At 46.1% G+C, this 14,575-nt stretch overlaps 1 protein-coding gene across 2 annotated transcripts in view; it reads left to right on the top strand.

The window, feature by feature from the left end:
• The window catches only part of OPHN1 (oligophrenin 1), a 67,314-nt gene that overhangs the window by 35,401 nt on the left and 17,338 nt on the right, over positions 1-14,575 (top strand). For both annotated transcript variants that reach the window (XM_042807084.1, XM_032995913.2), the window contains exons 5-14: positions 1,701-1,802; positions 2,809-2,919; positions 3,655-3,759; positions 4,759-4,888; positions 6,266-6,366; positions 8,517-8,608; positions 8,732-8,810; positions 10,091-10,124; positions 11,818-11,880; positions 12,322-12,396. In XM_042807084.1, coding sequence (XP_042663018.1) covers positions 1,701-1,802; positions 2,809-2,919; positions 3,655-3,759; positions 4,759-4,888; positions 6,266-6,366; positions 8,517-8,608; positions 8,732-8,810; positions 10,091-10,124; positions 11,818-11,880; positions 12,322-12,396 — 892 coding nt within the window. The remainder of the gene's footprint in view (positions 1-1,700; positions 1,803-2,808; positions 2,920-3,654; positions 3,760-4,758; positions 4,889-6,265; positions 6,367-8,516; positions 8,609-8,731; positions 8,811-10,090; positions 10,125-11,817; positions 11,881-12,321; positions 12,397-14,575) is intronic.

Below are 14,575 nucleotides of genomic sequence, written 5' to 3'. Positions count from 1 at the left end.
AGTGTCTCCCTGTGTGTGCCCACCAGAAAATAACCTTTCTTCTTCCAGATGCAATATGGCAATATCCGCTATGAGCAAGGGGCTGAGAAGAAACCAGACAGGTGGGGGCTAACTGTGCTGAGACAAGGTACCAGTTTTGGGAGCCTCTAGGCATCCTGTTGCACAGGACATCCCGTTAGACAGACTGAATGGTCCATGCAAGTGGAACAGAAGCAAAACTTCGTGGCAGGAGAACTGACTATAGAAAGAGAAAGGACTGTATTTAGGAAATGCAGCTTCAAACTTTGTGGTCACTACTGGATTCACAAGCAAAATAACTAATATCCACCAGTTTTGCAGAGTCCATCTGCTCTGTTCCACGGTGGCACTGGTGTGTGTTTGATCATCCATGAAATTCTGAATGGAGGCAAGAGAACAGGATTTCAGGGCTTTTAGGAGATAATTGTTGAAAGGTGCCATTAATTCCACAGAAGGCTGGGATTTCCAAACTCCGCTTTCTACTTTCTTGAGCTTTCAAAAGCTAGACAAGGGATTTGGGCATCCTATACATACCCCATAATATGTATGCGCTAGTTATTGCTGCTTGGATCTGGTATTGAGGCTGCTGACAGGCTGGAATTTCCTTACTTTAGCAATTTAACTGCCTCTCAGCAATCACCAATGGCTCAGTTACCATCTGATGTGGGTATTTGTCAACCTGGCTTCTACTCATGGTTGTTTCTTGATTGCCACAGTAATTGTAAGGCATAAACAAACAGCCTGGTCATTAGCTCAGATCCTCCCTGTGTTCTCTGGGTTTCATTCCTAAATGTCTCTTTTTGCTCTCGTTCTAGACTTTTACCCTTTCAGGTTTGCCAGTGCAAACAACTCTGTTATAGTAGTTCCTTCACAAAGTCTTCTTTTCTTAACAAACCAGTCCACATTTTGTGTTTGCATGCCTGTGGCAGGCATGTTTGAGATGCACACTAGGTCAGTAAGAACCAGACCATCTGCAGGGGACCCCTGAGAGCTGAAGTCTTCATGTTGTGTATTGTAAAACAGCTCTGTTTGAGGCAGCATTCTGCTGGGCTGTATTCAGGCTGGGCACTGTGCAGTAAAACTTGTGTAAGTTTTGATTGCAAGGTTTGTGATCTCCCTTTCCACCACTGCTAGTAAAGAGATGATGACTTCCCTCCCACGTTTTGCCCTTCCAAGTCTTCTGCTTTCATTCCAATACTTTTAAGAAACATGATAAAAGCTTCAAAACAGAAAATTGCCAAGCTCCTAACAAATCTTTTCTTATCTCAGACACGTCTTTGATGTTAAAGTGTTTGCCCAGTTGTTTCTGAATTATGCGAACAGCACATTAGCAAACGGTGAATAGGTTTTTGATGTATTAGTATGTCTCGAGTTTACTTGACATTTAAGAGATTGAGAGGGGGAACAATACATTTTCGCTGGGGCTTCTCCCACAATGCTAACATGACAGAATATTTCAAGTGCCACAAGGTATTGCCAGAGTCGGTCTTGAGGCGTAACTAAACCCAGTGTAGGCAATGGACTGTAAAAGCAGAGGAAATGGAAAGTGGCCTCCTGTTCTGGTGGGTCAACCAGAATTTTTCCATGTAAATACTGAATTGCAGAAAAGATCTTGGCGTTGTTGCATGTTGTGATCTGGAAAATGCCAATAACTGGTCCTGCTTCAACTCTTGCATCTACAGGAAAGAAAGAAAAAGTTTGAGAAAGATGGTGAGAAGTTTTATTCTATGCTGGATCGCCATTTGCATTTGTCTTCGAAAAAGAAGGAATCTCAATTACAGGAGGTGTGTATGGAGTTTTCTTCAGAGTTGGGTCCAGAAGCAATATCATCAACTGCTCTAGCTCTTTAAAAATGGGGGAAAATCATCCCTTTCAGTAACCAGTTGAAGTTGATAAGCAATTAAATCTACCTAAAGCCTAGATTCTCTGGATGAGACCAGAGAAATTGAGACTATATTTCTTCTTAGTATGTTGAACAGTAGTAGTGGCTTTATGCATTGTCATCGCTCGTTCTCACTTGTCATCTCTCTAGTATAGGGCTGTGACCAGTTATACTGGTACAGCTGGGGCTTGGCCACCCTTTCACCTGGCTTGGGGAACTGATCTGGCTGACAAATAACTGGTTATTATTATTTTTGCCAGCCTAGTTTCCTGCCTATCTCCTGATGTTTGCAGGGGTAGTTGTGGCAGTGAGCAGCAGACCAAGGGGGGTGCCCCTTTCAGTTCGTGCTGCTGCCAAATACATGGCAGCAAGAAAGGAAAGCCCCAGCTGCTCCAGCCCACATCAGAGTAGCTGGATCAAATCAAATCTGTCAAACCAGTTGTCAGATCAACCTACAAGCATATTTACGTAAGCTGTGGTAGCACGGCATGCCACGTTGTCCTGCCTGGTGCTGCAGCTCTGGGACTGTTGGTTTTGGGTTGCAGCTGGAGTCAGGCGAGAGGATCGTGACAGTGGCCTTGTCCTCACTAGTGCAGGGCTACGGGTGGAGAAGGAGCTTGTGCTAAAATAACAAGTACGCTTTGGGAAAGCCTTATCCTTGCAGAGTGGGTGAGGTTCTGGATATGTAAATAGAAGGGAGCCAGAAAAGGGCAGACCTGAGAAGGATGGCTGATTTTCCAGTCTTCTGTTTCTGCACAAAGTGTTCAAACCCTGGGCTGGACACCTTTGGCAGGCTTTTTCTTAAGTGAAGACAAAACTATTTGTGGGCTGACAGGCAAATGCTAGTCAAATATTGTCAAGCTAGATGTGATGTATTTTCTTTTTTCACCTCCCCCTCTTTCTTCCAGGCTGACCTTCAGGTTGACAAAGAGAGACACAATTTCTTTGAGTCCTCCCTCGAGTATGTGTACCAGATCCAGGAAGTACAAGAAAGCAAGAAATTCAGTATTGTTGAACCAGTAGGAGCTTCCTTTTCTTTTAGACCTTTTTGTTTGATGCTCAGATATCTTGACTTGGTGACAGTCACAGGAGGGGATGAGTTGCTAGGCTGGATTCAATCCTGGGGAGTGTTATGATGGGGCAGGAGTTAACCTTGCACACTTGGAATGCTGCAGCTTAACAGCCTTAGTGGTGTTTGCTGGAGCACCATGAAGCCACAGACATGCTTCTCACGTCTGTAAGTTGATCCTGAAGAACAGGCTGGACTCTATAGGTAGCTAGAGTTCTTGTTATGAATTATGTTGGGCACCTTGTGTTTGGTAAGCATTAGCTGTGTTCAGAGAGAAAGATTTGTTATCTGGCCCGCTTACCTGTCATGGCACAGACTGCAGTGGTACCAGCTCGTGGCTGTGTGTGGGGACCCTGCCCTGTGTGGGTGGCTCTGCCCTGGCGCCAGACATGGTTGAGCGTGGGATCGTGCAGGTCTCATGGACAAGGAATCTACAGATCTGCTCTTGTTCTCCCAGCAGGGTCTTTCATTTTGGGTATGTTTTAATAAGACAGATGTGTGGGTGGTAGACCTGGCCTTTAGGGACATTGTGGTGGATAAGTCATACAAAGACTTGCATCACTCCAAAAGTGTAAGAAAATAAAAATTGTATATGTATTTTATGAAACCCTGCTTCCTGTCTATCTTTCTTTTGATTAAAAATATAGAAGAGAAGTTTGATCTGTGTCCTTTCCCTCCTTTGCAGGTGCTGGCTTTTCTCCACAGCCTCTTTACTTACAACAACCTGACAGTTGAACTCACGCAGGATTTCCTTCCTTATAAACAGCAGCTTCAGCTCAGCCTGCAGAATGTGAGTTCCTGCCCAGCTGAAGTATTTTTTGCATGTGACTTCTATTCTCATCTGTATTTAAACGCCTCTGGTGGCAATGATTTTCCATGCAAAACAGACTGTCTATGTTTGCATTGTGGAAGCTGCAGATAAAGTTATTTCCTTCTCAGTTCACGTGTACTTTCCCCTTTCCTGCACAAGAAAGCGTGCAGGTGCTATTATAGTGGTTTTCTCTGTCTAGAAGGGACTATTGCAACTGTATCATTTAACTTTGTACATAAACAAGCCTGAGAATTTCTTCAATTTCATGAGATTGAAATTGTACACATCTTCTAAAAAGGCCTCCAATCTTGATCTTAATGGTATCAGCTTACTGCATTCTCTGGTAAGCTTCTCTGCTGACTAAGTATACTCATGGGGTAAAATACCTGTGTCCTGTTTCTTTTATACTCAGTCTTTCATGGCTGGCTCTCATTCCCGTGGAACAGCAGCCATAAATCTGTGCCAAGCTGAGTTTGCTGCTGGCTCATTAATTGGTCTAAGTGGTGTTCTATAAAAATGCCTTGATTTTTGTTACCCGTGTTGATGTGACTCTTTAAAAACTATTTCATGCCAAGCAGTATAGCATGATCTTTTGAGGAATCAATGTCTTAGTTTTGTAAGCGAATACGCCTGTTACCTAAACAATGGTACAGAGTGGAGTTACCGTGCTTCCTTCTGCTCCACCTAGCCTTAAAATGTGCTAAGTTCCTTTTATTGAAAGAACAAGTGTCCTCCCAGTCATGACTCCTCAGCACCATTTCCATATATGGTGTGTTAAACATTGCCCCTTCAATCATCTTTAAGAGTCCATTTGTTCTTATAGGTGGAGTTTTCGTGTGAATTTATGGAGTGGCTTCCGAATTTTGTGCATTGGGGATCTATTCATTTCTGCTAGAGCACCTAAAATTTAACCAGGAGTAGCTGAAGCTCACTCTTTGCTCATGTTCAAATGTGCTTCTTTTTGTTTTCTCTTAACAGACAAGGAATCATTTTTCCAGCACACGGGAGGAGCTGGAAGACCTAAAGAAGAGGATGAAGGAAGCCCCCCTAACCTGCAAGCTACCTGGACAGCCGACCATTGAGGGCTATCTGTACACTCAGGAGAAATGTAATGGCTTTCATATGTACCTGAATGCGCTAAGGAACGTGTAAGCTGGGGCTGCCCTGCTCAGAGCCCTGCTCTGTGGGCTGCGCTCGACTCCCGTGGCCAGGCCAGCTTCAGCCACGGTGTCACTGTGGGCTCTGCTGCACGGCCTGTCACTGCCTGCCCATGCCCGGGGAATCACCAGCAGCTTCAGCTGCCAGTTTTCTTGGGGGTGGCACAGAGCTTTCTCTGGTTTACATGATCTGTGTGAGCAAGGAACTAATTGCCCTGCAGTCAAATTAGATGAGATTTATTACCCTGTTGTAGCACTGGAGAGACCAGAGCTCTGGCAGATTGCACCTTGGCTGCATTTTATCGGAGTGAATCTGGTGTCCTGCCCAGTTTCCCTCTTGCAGCATCTCTGAGGGCATCTGAGCACAGCTGAAGCATTAACCAGCACTGAGAGTTAAGCTACTGAGAGTGAAACTTATTGTGATTCTGTGCAGAATCAAATCAAACCAAATTAATTCTTTTACAAATACTCACTGAAGCTTTCCACGGTCATGCAAGCATGAACACTCAGGAAACAAAAGAGCTGTAGCCTCTGAGTCTACAGACAACTTACTTTGTGAGCAGCTAATTTTTGGATTATATATACAAATGTATTGATACATATATTTGTATGTATGTTTATCAGGCTTTTGAAAGAAAACACATAGACAGTAATTTTAGACCACAAACAGATGTTGCATGTTTCTGCATACCAATAACTGTTTGCTGCCTCTATTTATGAGTATAAATTGAGTACAAAGAGAGTTGTTCCTTCTGACATTGCAACTTAAGTAAAATTACAGAATAAATATCAGTTGAAGTATTTCATATAAAGGGGTTCAGGTAAGACAACAAAGAAAAGTGATAATACATCTAGTGTGATATAAATAGGAACTTTAGAGTGTTTTAAAGTTGCTGTTGTCTTTACTGCCAAGTTTTCATCAAAAAGAAAAAATAGTGGTCTGTGTGTGAAACAAGTATTCAAGACACGTAGGATCCTGCCAGTGTAGGTCTTGGCTGGACTTGGCCAAACCAGCTTGGCTTGCAACCAGAGTCCCATAAACGCCCTTTCACCAGCAGCGTTTTGGGAGGGTACTGGAAGCAGCCGCTGCCCTGTGCTCTCCTCCTCCTCCTCTCCCTCCTCCTCCTCCTCTCCCTCCTCTTCCTCCTCTCCCTCCTCCTCCTCCTGGCTCTTGCCCATGGATACGCCGCCGAGGGAGGTGTCCCTGCCTGGCTAGCAGTGTCCATCCCCAGAGAAGCGCAGACATGTGGGAAACCCTGGCCATGCCTTGCTGGCCGCATCTAGCTAAGGCGCTGCCTCTGACTCCAGCTCCCCATGTGTTTCTGCAGGGGCGCTGGGCATCTCCTGGGTGAAATATTACTGCCAGTACGAAAAAGAGGCAAAAACCTTACGGATGACACCCATGGACCAGAAGCCTGGAGCCAAGCAAGTGAGTTGGTTTCTTGGAGAGTTGTCTGCAGACATTGACCCGGCCGTCAGGTCTCACCTTCAGTCCACCCATGTCATCTCTTTCCATAAGCAAATAGATGTCCAAATAGATGGCCAGCCCTACTGTCAGAAGCATTTGTCTGGCAGTGCCAGTCCCCAGGACTTTCCAGCAGTGGGCTGGGTCCTGTGGCTGCGGCTGTGGAAGGGCTCCTGGCCACGGAGCAGAGCGGTGGGCTTCATGTCCCCACCCTGTCTGGCCACGGAGGCAAGTGGTTTGGTGCGACCCGAAAGAAGCATCTTTGTGAAGAGAAGTTTCTCCTCCCTCTCTCCCAAATGACCCAAAGCCCTGCAGGCTTTGTCAACGGAGATGCAGGTTCATGTAACACAAGCGTTATTTGAGCAGTGGTGACTTGCAGGTTTGGTCTAGTGTGAAATTTCTGCCTTTCTAGACAAGCTAATTTTTATATTTATCTGTACAAATGGGCAGTGAACCTGCAGCCTGGTTTGCACGTATGCCTCTGGCAGTGATTGCAAGTACTTGAATTACTGGAGTTATTAGACATATGCTTCCAAAAGCAGCACTTCTCTGCGTTTGTATGTTCGCATAGTCACTGGTTTATGATTTTGATTTCTGTTCTCAGAACTGGTGTGATTGGGACCAGTGTGAGGAGAGGAGGAGAAGGCAGCAGTTGCAGCTCTAAACCATGCAATAAGGCAGTGATTTGGGGAACTGCTTCTTTCACAAAATGCTTTGGTTTTTACCAGTGAGTGATGTCTGGGAGTTCCGTGCAGTTCCTCAGAGTGACAAGAGGGCTAGGATGCAGGCGTGGATGATGGACTGTGGCTCAGAGTACAGCAAGTGCGTCCAGCTGAGTCCACCCGCCCTCCTCTGCCATGGAGCAACATCCCCTGGGGACTTCCCAGTCAGGCGTGCTGTTCTCCAGTTCCTGATCTCACGGTCTGTTCTTTGGCAGCCCTCTGCACACTGCAGCAATAAAATAAAATGTAATTTTTTGGAAGATCTTGGCAGAGACCTTGGCAAAGAAATGTCCAGAACATTGACTGGGGAGATCTATTGTCAACTCTGCCATAAACATGTCTAGTAAGGCAGATTCATGAAGGTAGTGGCTTGCACAAATGTAAATTAGTCCCCTTCCCAACCTCTTGCAGACTGATAATCTACACCTTTGGGTCCCAGCTGGCCACACAGCTTCAAATGCCACAATTACAAGGAGTGCTCTTAAAAGCCCCAAATGACCAGCACATGCACAAAGCACAGCCAGGAGTTTATCATCACGGCATGTAAACTGGACATAATCTTGGAGGAGGCTGTCCTTGCCACCGGGCTGTCCTGGATCTGCTTGATCCGCTTCTGCCAGAGGTCTTGCAGGTGCTGCGGCAGTGGCAGTCGGGGTGATGAATGCATTCCAGGTTTGCAGACTCAGCCCTAGGGTCTAGTTGGTTGTAAGTTCTCCTGGGTGTGTCTTCAGATTTCTTGCAAAGTTGTGGAGATTTCACGATCATGTTCCAAACTGACTCTGCTGTAGAATTAGTTAATGCCCCTTTATTAAGGGGCACGAGCGCAAAGGGCCAGAGCTCAGCCCCGCAGTGCTGGCCTTTCGTCAGAGTGCATCTACTCTGGATTTGGTCAGTTAACGTTCTTTTTCTACAAGGTATTTTGTGTAAAGCTGTTTAGACCACGAATGCTATGGACAATCGGTAGCACTGATCAGCCCTGATAAAAATTAGGACCCAACCGTGTCAGGTAAGACAAGCATGGTCCTGGCCTCAAAGACCAAGCAACTGCCTCAAGAGGTTTGTTTATAGCAGTCTTCCTTCTCTGCAGAGGCATATTGCTTGTTGCTGAGATATTCAGTGCTTGTTTGCAGGGTAGTGCCATAAAATCTAGAACATTTTCTGGCTGAGGGGAGGAAGCCTGGCTCCCAGAGCCTCTGATCTCCATCTTTGTTGATGGTGGGAAGGACTGTCAGTGCTTCTGGTACCGATGCCATCTGATTGGCATGGCATCCACTGGGAGCCTGGTGCCCTGTGAGCAGTGCCGGGCCGGGCTGCAGCCTAAGGGTGCTGAGGAACCCAAAATCTTCTCCTGCATTTCTTTCTGCTAACCTTGGCTTTCCTGTTCTCTCCTAGGGCACCTTAGACCTGACTCTGAAATCCTGCGTAAGGAGAAAGACTGACTCTATAGACAAAAGGTTTTGTTTTGACATTGAAACTAATGAAAGGTGAGATGCTTAGTGTACAGATGGCCTCCAAACCCTCTAAACCTGGATGAAATCTCTCTTTGTGTTTATTAAAAACAACTTTTGCTTCATTTTCCTGCCCGTCGCTGGGTGTATTCTGCACAGGTCTGGGACCATCACGCTGCAAGCACTCTCAGAAGCCAATCGAAGGCTGTGGATGGAAGCCATGGACGGGAAGGAGCCGGTAGGTGTTCCAGGAGCTGCTCCCCAGCCACGAATATGCTGCCGAGCAGTGTCCTCTGCCGGCAGCTCCTGGGAAAGAGCAGTGACATGGCCACTGTCAGGCTCCTTTTTACAGCTCTTGCTTCACTGCTGCTGCTTATCCGTAATTCAGGCATTGGCTCCACTCTGGTTTGGGGCTTTGTGCTGTTCCACTCGTAGCACAGCTTGAAATGGGGATTTTAGTTTTCCCCCTTTAAAGCTCTAGTGCATTCCCTAGTTGTGCCAGACTGCCTAAGGACCGTGGCATTGCTGCATCAGGAACGCTCCATATCTCTGTTGCTCACAACTTGCTTTCCAACCTGAGGGAGGTGATTTTTGTGTCCATCCCTGCTCTGAGCAGCGTTTGGAAAGTCTGTTCCATGAGAGCGGCCACCCTGCACCAGTGTTCACACACCTTTACGTGCCTGCTGGTGTTCCCTTCCTTCAATCTAAGCAAAGCCCAGGCTCCTGAACTTCACAGAATACCCTCTAAATGGGCAGCCTGATCTGTAGTGAGGGAAAATCCATTTATGGCAGCTCCCCTTGTCCTTGGAGAGCTGCCTTTCCCTCCATGGGCTCAGTGAAGGTTGGCAGTGAGCATGCTTGCTGACCTGCTTGGGGCTGTGTGGCTGCTAATGCGGAGGTGGGACGTGGGACATGGGCTCCCTCCGCAGCAATTTTCTCCTACTCATTTAAAGAGGAAAAGACATGGGATAGCGTGGAGGGTCAGTGTGCTTGTGCTGGGCAGCCAGTCGCTTAGGGGATGTCTGGGGCTCGCTCAGTTTGCATGACATTATTATGTATAAAGGATTTTTTATTTTCTATTAAGAATGGCACCTGGTGTTTACTATTAACAAAAAAATCAAAAATGTGTTGTTGTATGGGATGAAGGAATGTCTTGATACTTGGATTTTTAAAATCAAGCAAGCAAACAACAAAACCACACCCCTGTGTGCCAGCCTGTTCAGCTGCCGTTTTTACAGAGCACCTAAAGCACAAAGTTTCCTGTTCAGTTTTGGGAATACCTCTTTCATAAAAATAGGTGCTCTGGTGAAATGTAGGAAGTCAGCAAAAACTCATTTATTGTGTAAAAAATGGTATCTTGCTTAATTATAAAATGCTACTTCTTTGGGAGATTGACTTACTGTTTGTGATTGACTTTGGGTGATTTATGGTGTGCTGCATTTTCTCTTGAAAATAAATATCAAATCACGTTGCATGATGTTTTTATTTCTTCCTTTTCCATTCATTCTTCTTTTTCAGATCTACCACAGTCCCATCACGAAACAGGAAGAAAGTGAGTCATTTCTGTTGCTGTTCCTCTGAGCTGTCGAAGCTGTCTGGAGGTCGGGCAGTGTATTTCCTTGCAGATACACTCGTCCACAATTTCTGCTGAATAGACTGTGTATTCCCTCCGTGGCAGCAGTGTAACTTCTTTCCTTTCCATCACAGTGTCTGATACTGAGGCGAGATAAGAATGAGCTGCAAATGGTAAAAGTTATCGATTGCAATGTGCAGTTTTTATTTAGCCAGAACTAGGAAGATGCAGAGTTCAATTTGCACCTCTAAACCCCAAAATAACAAAGGGGAAAAAAGATCAGTGAGAGTTTTTGAGGACGTTTCCCTTTGCAAAGATTATAATAAGAAAGTAGAGGTGGCATTTAGTTCCTTGGAGCTCCCATCCCACCACCTTGTCCCATGTCTCCCCTTTCACAAGCAGCCCCAGCATGGCTGAGCGTGCTGCTGTGGAAAACTGGGGCTTCATTAGCTGGGTAAAAACTTGCATTCTGTATTTTAGAGCTTCCTCTTATCAGCACTTTAATGATCACAGAGGTAGCATTATGAGAGGGATAAGCATGAAACCTGTTGCTTGACTGTGTTTACGTTACACGCCTGGAAAGAACGTGGCTCAGTGTTTCACAAAAGTAAATGCACTTTATTTTTAATAGATTAGAGCTAGGAAAACTTCAGGTCATATCATACCACTTAGTACTTGTTGCTGAGTGGATCTGTCCTTAATTGTGTCTTTACTCCTTCCTATGTTAGATCTAAGATACATCTGAGTTTTTCATCGCCGTTGTGTTGTTATAAACGACCTGCTGAAAGTACAGTGTTTTCATAGGATTTGCCAACATGGCCTGTGCTGTGGCTGGAGTTGGTCCAGATGTGGCCGGTGGCTGTTTTTTCCAGTAAAACGTTGGTTTGCGTTAAAAAGATAAATAAAAAACCAAACACCCTCACTGCCCCCAAATAACCCAAACCCCCAAAATTCCAAACCAACAACAGTCATTTAGGAGAAATTCAATATAAAAGTTTGTACTGAACAGAAAGATATTTTACATTATAACTTGGACAATCCTTCCATATATCCCAGACAAAATAGCAGAAGTAGCAGTGTGATTACAGAAGTTGAAATATGTATATAGAAAAAAATCCCGACTTTCTACCTGCTTCATGATGCCTGCAAGACAGGCACAAAGATAGTCTGTGGTTAATTGCCTGGAAGAAAAACCTGTGTTCTGCTTCACTCAGCATATCAAACCGTATTGTTTTTGCTTTTTAATCTAGTCAAGTAGATAAGCAGAAATTACACGATCCTATGATGTGGAAGAGCTTTAACTGCAGATTTTGCAGTGCTCTGGAAATGATTAATCAACTCCTTATCAGACACAAATTCACATGTGGCAGGACTCTAATTTATGCTTTTATGATTAAAGACAGAAAGGCGGTAGGGGAGCAATGCTGTAACTCAAAATAAATTCAAGGGAAAATGGAGAACATATGGAACTAATAATTCCTTGTCAGGACTTAAAGAGTGCCTGTGTTTTCGTGGAGGGATGCAGATGCACATGTGAACCCGGCTGTGTGCTGGGGCACTGCAGCTTTGTGTGCCGAGCCGGGGCTGGGGCTGGGCCTTTCCCAGGAATTTTCCACAGGGAGCCGTGAGCTGGTGCTCAGGCAGCTAACGCCGCTTCCCTTGTTTGAAACAGTGGAGCTCAACGAGGTCGGCTTCAAGTTTGTACGGAAGTGCATCAACGCAGTGGAAACTAAAGGTAAAGTGCTCACCCTGGCGTCAGGAGGTGCTGCCGTCCTCGCGTTGCTTCCCACGGCCTTGAATTGTATTGTATTTTCAGCAGCGTAGTGTTGCTAGTCAATGAAACAAGACTGACTTTTAACTGAAGAACGCATGTCAGAGGAGCAGAAATCCTGTGTGGTCCAGAATGGTGTTATGCCAGATTTGGTTAGGACTGAATTTTCACCTTTATGTTGTTTTCATGCATCGGTTTCTCATCTTTGGCTCTGAGAAAACTCATTTTGGGGGAGGGGGGGGGACACACGGACGGGACAGAGGCCAGGGGTTGCCTGGGCAGAAGCATTTCTGTGAAACCAGCACCCTGGCAGCTGGGAGAGGAGTTCCACTAGATGGGGCTTTGGGGCTTCCCACCAGCCAGGCAGGGCTCTTGGCTGATGCTCTTTGGCTTTCTCCTCCTTAGGGATTGCTACGGAGGGCGTCTACCGGACAGTTGGCAGCAATATTCAGGTGCAGAAGTTGCTGAATGCCTTTTTTGGTAAGAATTAATTGTTCCATGCAACTAGATTGCCCTGGTTTTGTGTTGTTCAAGAGGGACAGAGAGGATCAGGTTTCACAGTGAGAAATCTCCAACGTGGTTTTTGGTCCCTGTGGCCACTACAAGGCACACCTTCTCCTTTTTTGGGCTTTGTTATGCAACCCGCTCTAGAGCTTTCCACCTTAAACTGCATTTATTAGTCGGTGGTGCAAACTGCATTTTAAGCTAAGTGAGCAGCAGCAAGATGAAGGGAGGCAGACGCTGGAGCAGTGGGGACAAGCCTTCTTCCACTGTGTGCTAAAAATATTCAGGCATTTTGGAGTCACGTGCTGGGGACACATTCCTGCCACCAGCCCAGGGTGCAGGATGTCAGCCAAGGGGACATGAGCCCTCACCCTCTCCTCCACTGCCTGTGTGGACAGCAGCTCCCAGCCCGGGTTTGCCAGCATCACCCGACAGTCAAGCAATGGCAAGAATCATTGCTCACCCAGCCATCGCGACTCCTTTCCCTTAATAACAGCCTGTGTCCAGATTATCACTTAGGCAGTGCCAGTAAGAACCAGACCTGAAGGTCAGTGCTCGTTAACTAGCGTGCAGGATCCCCAGGACCTTGGCGTTCAGGCAGCCCCTCCTGCAGCGCAGCTGCAGGATCTTACCTGGCCAATGCTCTTCATGGGGAGGTGCCTCGTCCCACAGGTCCAGCCACCTCCTAAACCAGTGCCCGCAGATGAGCTCAGGGGGACCCTTTTCCTCCGTGGGGTGTCACGGAGAGCTGTACCAGGAAGATGATCTCTGCGGGGAGGCCATTACCCTGGTGTAAGGTTTTCACCCAGAAGGACTGGGTTACCTCGCTGTATGCAGTGTGCACGTTGCTAAGTCAATGTATGCATTTCTGTTGTAAGCCTTTCTGTGCACTGGATCTTGTGTTTCCTACAAGCATGTAAATTGGTGGGTTGTCTTTATACAAGCAACAGTTGAATTCCCTGCAGCAGGGGCTGAGCGGGGCTCAGCAGCGTTGCTCTGTGCCAGGCTGGGCACTCGTGGGCTGGGAGCTGGCTGGGGCCATCGTGGCCCTGCCCTGTGGTATGCATGGGCCAAGGCAGGCTGCGAGCCCCGGAGGTGACTCCAAGAGTCGATCTCCCACATGCCCGACGGCTGAGCCCTTCTCACCGTCCCTGCCCGAGGGGCTGGAGCATGGGACAGAAAGTACACTGACATTGATGCCTACATGTTTCGAGCTCACACCAGCTTCCTGCACAGACATCTGATATTAATGTAGTATTCAAAGGCTTTTACTATTACTTTTTACTATTGTTTACTATTGCTTTTATTATTGTTATTGTTTATTAAAATAGCTGGTCTGTGCTGACGTATAGCTGTATCCAATTCCATGGAGCCACGACTTCAGACAGCTATCTGGTTACTCTTGCCTGATGACTAGTTACTTAGCCTAAGTTTTTATTGCTTCTTGATTCTCATCTGCCCTGTGAGTAGCTCTGTGGTTTTCTTCTCTGAATCCCACCAGTGAGTGGCTTTTTGTTTTGTTTATATGCATTGGTCTGCTTGACCACTTGCCACTCCACTGTGTATGAACTCACAATGGGAAGTACAACAACACGGAAATAACTGCTGCAGAAAGATTTCATCCTGAACTTCAGTAAGGAGATAGATTTTTTTTTACTATATATTATTTATTTATTTATTGTCTCTAGTCCTATTTCTTTTTTAAAATAAGTCATGCAGTTTATTTCTTTAGTCCAGCTGTCCCCCATCCTCCAACCGTGTCCTTTACATCATCATACCACAGAAATGCTGTGGCTGATCGGTGAGGGTAGGCAGGAGCAAAGTGTACTTCCACACTGCTGGGCCTCCTCCTCTGAGCTCCCTCCTCTACGTGCAGCAAGAGGGAGTGTTTCCTGAACAGCCTTCAGGGGAGTAGCTGCGAAGGAGGGATTGGAGCTGGACACTTAGATGACTTTGAGTATCAGAAAGTTTGTCTTGGATCTGTTGAAATGTGTCATTTCTGCCAGTCTTGGCTGTGCTGCGAAAAAACAAACTGTAGAGGACATACCCTCACTAACTTTTCATCACTGCTCAAATGTTACCTTCTCTTTTGTCCCTAGTCAGTACTGCGCCTCAGCCTTTCTAAAATACTGCCACTGGTACTGTTCTGCTTTGC

This window comes from Tyto alba, unplaced genomic scaffold (genome assembly GCF_018691265.1).
Source record: "Tyto alba isolate M040663 unplaced genomic scaffold, T.alba_DEE_v4.0 Super-Scaffold_5, whole genome shotgun sequence".
NCBI lineage: Eukaryota > Metazoa > Chordata > Aves > Strigiformes > Tytonidae > Tyto > Tyto alba.
This window is presented reverse-complemented; position numbering and strand designations above follow the sequence as displayed.